At 49.9% G+C, this 6,649-nt stretch overlaps 1 protein-coding gene across 1 annotated transcript; it reads right to left on the bottom strand.

Moving 5' to 3' along the window:
• Positions 1 to 105: 105 nt before the first annotated feature.
• Positions 106 to 6,649, bottom strand: LOC120410622. The gene is made up of 3 exons (XM_039558601.1): positions 6,637 to 6,649; positions 5,214 to 5,566; positions 106 to 2,737 (listed from the first exon to the last, which is right to left on the bottom strand). The coding sequence occupies exons 1-3, from the start codon at positions 6,647 to 6,649 to the stop codon at positions 1,238 to 1,240; spliced, it is 1,866 nt and encodes a 621-aa protein (XP_039414535.1). The 3' UTR covers positions 106 to 1,237.

The following is a 6,649-nucleotide window of genomic DNA, read 5'->3' as shown; positions in this document are numbered from 1 at the left end:
CTCCCAGAGAGGGAGACTCCACACCCTCCCTGGGCAGCTATTCCAGGGCTCTGCCCCCTCCAGGGAAACAAGTTCTTCCTCATGTTGAGGTGACACTTTTTGTGTTTTAGTTTGTGGCCATTGCTCCTTGTCCTGCTGCTGGGCACCACCCAAAAGAGTCTGGCACCATCCTCTGACACCCCTTGGAGATATCTGTATAAAGAAGCACTGGAGACTCTGCTGAAGTACAGCAGCAGTGTGCTTTCCCAAATTAATTCAGTGTTGTGTGTGACACAGGCTCTCAGTGCTGGGATCCCAGCTTCCAGTTGATCCAACACTCCTGAGCTTTTCACACAGCACTCCCACCTGCAGGATATCCTTGATCCTGCCTCTGCTGCTCACTGGGATCCTTCTCTGAGCAGATTTTTTTTCCTGCTACTAAAATGGCAAAGAAAGATTTTTTTCCCCTTCATTTTAGTGAGATGAAGTGGCTTGCAGAAGAATTCTGTGTACTCCTAGTGCAGAACTAAGTGTCAGGAGCAGGGGCAAGGGAAATGGCAGCAGTAGCCGGACCTCTCTCTCCTGGTGGCAGTGAACAGTTAAAATGCTCAAGGCTTCTCTTGAAAATTGTGGTGGTGGCCACAAAATACTTTGGTAACAAATGGAGGCAGATATAAAACCTGTAACACAGGTTAATGCCTCTACAAAACCAAGTGTCCACAGGGCTGTTTCCCTCTTTAAAGCTAAAGGAATGTTATCAAACTTTCTAAACCTGTTTTTGAAGTCAGGAGGAAAATTAGCTCAGACACAGCTTCAAAGGAATGCAGAGAGTTAACAGGAGTATTTAACAGGAGTATAATCCAGTATGGCATTTGTAAAGCTGGGTCTTCCAGTTGAGAAGAATTTACCTTGTACTGGAAGAGTATTTCAGGAATAGGTCTGTGAGGGGAATAAAGAAAAGTAGGATGCCCAGCTGGCATTAAGAACAGTCAGAAGGAATCTGACTGATGAATTAAATGGATTTAAACTTATGGAAGTTGCCTACCCTTTACAAAGGTGACCATTCAGGTTTCCTTGCCAAAGGGATCATTAAGAATTTGTGTAACTCCTTCTGGTTTTTACTGTCCCAAAGCGGTGATGTGGTTGTGGGTTTTTTGAAAACTGTTTTGACAAAGAGAATCACCTCCTTGAAAACAGGATCAAGGCCACAGGTGAGAGGACAATCCCCCAAGCAGATTACAAAAAAAGCACTACAGACTCAAGTGTGATGGCACAGCATGGCTTGCTCGGTTCTGTCGATGATGACATAAGGCTCCTGGGTGTCACTCACCGGTGAGTTACAGTTCTGCAGCTTCCCTTCACTGCCTCCAGCAGAGTCACGTCCAGGCTGCACCAGGCTCCTGCCCCGTGTGCTGGTCCTGCCCCCGTGTGAGGGCTGCACATCAATGCTTTGGGGGGGGATGTAGGTGAGGTTGGGGGGCTCTCTAACATGCCTGAAGCACTCGGAAGCTGGGTGTGCCTTAGCAGGATCCACGAACAGTCTCTTGCTGTCAGAACCAGTAGTGGAATCCTCCGTGTGCCCAGCAGTGCAGCACAGACCTGAAGATGGCTCAGTGTGTGAAGCTGCTCTCTTGTGCAGCTCAGCATCAGTCAGGTATGTATGCTTTATTTGGGAGTGATTAAATTCTCTAAGGTGCCTCTCACTTGTTCCTGCATATGCCACTGCCTCAGGCTGGCCAGTTTCCTCTACTGGATACGTAAGTTCTTCCTGAGCATCCTTGATTTGTAGTTTTGTGAAGGTTAAAGACAGCTCACACACATCCTCTTCCCTGGGGATGCTGCAGTTTTGGGCAAAGTCCTTATAGGGGAGAGACTTCAGCTCAGTGGGTTCATCACGAGGGGCTGGGTCTATGCAATTTATGGCATCATTAATTTCTGCTTCAATTGATTCTTCTGGGATTTCTGGAGCTTCGAACTCCAAGGTGGTTTTGTTGTCACAGCAGCTGTCAGCAAACATGGCGAAGGCTGGGGGGCCGCTGGCTCCTGGGGACAGAGGTGCAGGCCCCAGCGCTCGTGCAGCTGACTCTGCAGCCACTGCCAAGGCACACTCCTCACTCAGACTGGCTCTTGGCTCCTTTTCCAAAGCCTTTGGAGAGAGATTCTCACCGAAAATCGGTGTTTGTCCTATGACAATGTCACTGTATTTGATCAGGAAGTCCTCGCTGTCGGAGCACTTGCCTGGGAGATGCATGGCGTTGATGCCTTTCCTTTGGTGCTCCTGGAGGCTGGTGGGAGATGCAGCAGCTGCTGACTGAGCCACGTCCCCTTTGATCCTCAGATTCCCAGCAGCTTCAAAGGATACAGCACAGGTAGCTGAACACTTCTGCTGGGGAGCAAGGCACAAAGGTGTCTCACTGTTCCCTTCATTTTCCAGACTTTTGGTGTCTCCTCTCTGGGGCGTCTGATCTTCCTCATCCTCCTCTCCTTGATGCTGATGTGTTTGTGTTCCCTGCTGCTGCAGGCTCTTCTCCAAATTGCCATGTTTTTCTTCATTTGTCACTTCGAGGATGGCTTCACACTCGAGTCTTGCCAGGAATATTTCAAATGCAGTCTGCTTCATTTCCTCATTGTTTCTCTTTTCGACAAGTGAAAACTCTGTCGCTGTAGTTGCAACATAACCTATTTTCTCCAGGACTGCTTTCACAATGTCCTCTGGGAGCACTGGCTGGATGTAGTAGACAAAATTCCCAGTGAAGGTCTGGAACAGAACGCAACATGGAAAAGCCGGTGAACACTGGGGGAGTGGGGTGCAGGGAAATGTGAAATAGTTGATTTCCTAAAGATCAAAAATACTTCAAAACTTGCTTCAAAACATACTTCAAAACTGTGTTCCTAGAAGTCTGAATTTTGAATTGCAGTGACTGAGGCTTTTCCAACAGCACTATTTTGGCAGCCTCTCGAGCATTGTAGCTTTGCTACAGCACATCACTTTCAGTGTAGTTTTTTTTTTCCTCACCTTCCCAAGGCATCTTCTGAACCTCAGGAATTAGAGATCCTTGGTTCTACATAGATGACCTTTTGTATCAAATTTAATTATACAAACAAGGGTCAATCTTTAATTAAGGATGTTACTCCTTATCACAATTTATATAAAAATCAGACCTCATAGTGCAATTATACTTCTCTAATTCATTCTGTATATGATACTCCCTTTCAATTACCACGTGGAATATTTTTCATTTGTAGAGATCGAGATTGGCCTGCTATCCCAGCATACATCACTGGTGGACCATGTAGCGTGGGAAGACTTACTTTGCTAACACCCAGTGCAAAACTGCTTGCTTTTATGAGACATAAAAGTAAAAGGTCTATTCTTCCAAATAAGTCAGATTGTAATGATAATTTTGTACCCTTCCAGTTTAAACCTGCTGGGGTCTTGGCTAGGAGTACCCATATTCAGAAAGGAAGAGAGTAAGAAAATAATTTTAATCAAACTAGAGAAACTCAGAAATAAACCTTATGTGTTCTGCTGAACCTAAGCTTTTTAAACAAACAGAGGTTCATAGAATGAATCACTGAGTCTTTTCCTAAAGAAACAGATATGATGCACTCACTGTTAATCACATTTCTTGCAGAAGCTGCTGAGAAGTCTGTAACATTTTCCTACAGACTCCTGCTGTGAACTTTACTACCCTTGAATTAAACTGCCATTGTTTGAAAGCACCTTTCTGCAGGGAGACTATTCTAAAAGAAATATTGCCCAAACACCTCTCTTTGCACAAGCTGTCTGCAAAACAGCAATAAAATGCTGCTGCTGTGCAAAAACTTAAAAAAATTGTTCAACATGTGCTTGGTTTTAGAGCTACTCCAGGCACGAGGCCTAGTTTGTAACCTGGAAGTGGTTTTTGGTTTTGTCTGAAACCCTGTGACAGGAGAGACTATTCTGAGCTAGGCATGACCAACTCCTGGCAAGTCATAACAGAACAGAGGTAGGAATGCAAAGTCACAATTTCCAGGAGTGGGGTACCTTGTTTTCAGGCTGCCCAGCTTGGGACAGACCAAGGCCGAACCCTGGGCATTAGTGTCACAAGCAGGAGGTTCAGGAAAACAAAACTGACCCCCAAAAATGCCACAGTAAAATTCTCACATAAATTTGTCAAGAGTGTCCTGCACTCCCCTCCTTTTGTTTCTTCTGAAGTGGGGGCAGCTGCAGGCACTGCAGGGACATCAGAGGAGGTGAGAGGCAGGACATGGGAAATACTATTCCATGTATAGCCAGTAGCTTTTTATCAAATCTGTATGTACACAAGGTACTGGTTGTTCTCCAACTTGTGCCTTGCAGCAGAATTACTTCAGGCCTGCAGCAGGCTTTCTTGCCCTTTGGGTTATCCACAGTGCAGCCTAGGATTCTCATGTTAGGAAAAGCTGAACCCATGAAGTGTACACCTGACTATCTTATGCTTTGCCCTGTTTTAGGGAGATGAATGAGAAGAACAGGCATCTACAGCTGACTGAGAATCCATATGCGAGACCTAAGTGCAGGAAGAAGCAAAGAAATGGCTTTTCCTCACTAGTACCTGTTGCCAAAGCAAAGGAAGTAAGTTTGCATTTGGGTGTTTGGGGATTCTGTTTAAATTTGGGATGTGTGAAGATGGCTGTTGTCTTCTGGGCAATGGGACGGGTTCAGTGTGCTGGGGAAGTGTGGTAGCTGTGACCACCCTGCTGCAAAAAGCAACAGCAGTTCCTCTTTCCAAGGGGCTTTCCCTGCCCACTCCAGCAGCTGCAGGCTCTGAGCCGGCATGAGGGACCAGAGAAGCACTGGCTCACCTGGCTTTTGGCACGAAGCCACTGGAGATGGCCACTGCTAAAAACATCCCTACTTACAGGCAGATTTCGGTTAAAGATTAGTATGATGACAGGCAAAGCCTTTCAGAGTAGCTTTTACCTTCTCTGCTGTCTCACCACAGCCGAGAGGTTCCGTTCCCAACCCCCGGAGCTGCTCAGCACTCCCGGCCTCAGCGAGGACAAGGCCTGTGAAGGCCAGTGAACGTCTCTGAGCACACCCGCTTTGCACTGGGCACCCCGTCCCGAGCAGGATGTGCCCCGGCCCCGCTCCCAGCACCCTGTCCCGAGCAGGATGTGCCCCTGATCCCGCTCCACCTCCCGGTGCCGCTGCCGAGCCCCGGCCCGGGGAAGCGGCCTCGTAGCCCCGGGGCGGGGCTGCAGTGCCGTACCTTCAGGGAGCGGATCTCCCGGCGCCAGGGGCACAGCAGGAGGTTGACGCAGAGCAGCTCCAGCAGCTCCAGCGCCTTGAGCAGGTCGCGCAGGGCGCGGCCCCCCGCCCCGCCGACAGCGCTCGGCCACGCGCGCACGTCCAGGGCCCCGCGGCGCCCCGGGCCCAGCAGCCGCGCGCCCGGGCCTTGAGCGCGGGGTCGGCGCAGGCCGCGAGCTGCCCCTGCGCCGCGCGGGCCGCCAGGTGCGACACGTACTCCCTGAGCAGCGCCGGCTCCGCCATGGCGCCGGCCGCCCGCCCCGCCCCGCCATTGGCCGGCGCCGCCGCGTGCCGCGCCGCCATTGGTGCTCCCGCCTGTCAGTCAGGGGGGGGGGGAGCCCGCGAACCGAAAGTGAAAGGCGCGAGGGGGTGAGGGCTGGGCTGGGCGGGGTGCGGCGTGAGGTGAGGTGAGGTGAGGTGAGGTGAGGTGAGGTGAGGTGAGGTGAGGTGAGTGAGGTGAGGTGAGGTGAGGTGAGGTGAGGTGAGGTGAGGTGAGGTGAGGTGAGGTGGTCTCGGGGTGCGCAGCGCCAATTCTCACACCGCACGAAGGTGTTTCTGTATTCTAACCTGATTTGTACAGGCGGGGAGCTGGTGGTAACTCAACAAAGGCTTGCTGATTATAAAAACTTTACGCTCTGTACATTTTAGCAGAGGCATTAGCATTCATTGGTCACAAATTGTGTAACTTTTGTGTTGATTAGTACTCAGACCTCTCTGCTGGTTATGTCTCTCTCATGCTGATGGGCCCTCAGGGGTGATTTGCCCTGCATTGGGCTCTGGGTCCATTCATTTTCAGTAGGTGGTCACTGAATTGGTCGTAATCTCCCACTGCTGGAATTGTCATTCCCTGGATACTGCTCAATCCTGCTGATGCCACTCCTGGTGGCTCTTAGCCGAACAGCCCATTCTCCTTGGAATTATCTTCCCTTCTCCTACAAAAGATCAGCCAAGCATGCAGAGTTTACAGTACAATTGCTGCCTGCTCTGCTGGAGACCACCTGAGACACGTGTGATCCTGGGGCCTGTTCTGTTCCTCCTGCTGGAAGCTGCCTCTGGATCCCTGCACTAGGTCCGGGTAACAGCTGAAAGAGTTTGTGTCTGCTGTGGGGACTGACAAGTGTCCTGCAATGGGGTTAAATGAGATCTGTGTCTGCTTTGGGGACTGACAAGTGTCCTGCAATGGGGTTAAATGAGATCTGTGTCTGCTGTGGGGACTGACAAGTGTCCTGCAATGGGGTTAAATGAGATCTGTGTCTGCTGTGGGGGCTGACAAATATCCTGCAATGGGGTTAAATGGAGGTTGGATCCAGCATTTAGGAAACACACCTGTGATCCAGGTGCTTTTCCCATCTTGACTTTTGGAATCTGAATTTTCAAGTCACTACCTGTAGCCACCAT

Source organism: Corvus cornix, chromosome 11, assembly GCF_000738735.6.
Source record: "Corvus cornix cornix isolate S_Up_H32 chromosome 11, ASM73873v5, whole genome shotgun sequence".
NCBI classification, from domain to species: Eukaryota; Metazoa; Chordata; class Aves; order Passeriformes; family Corvidae; genus Corvus; species Corvus cornix.
This window is presented reverse-complemented; position numbering and strand designations above follow the sequence as displayed.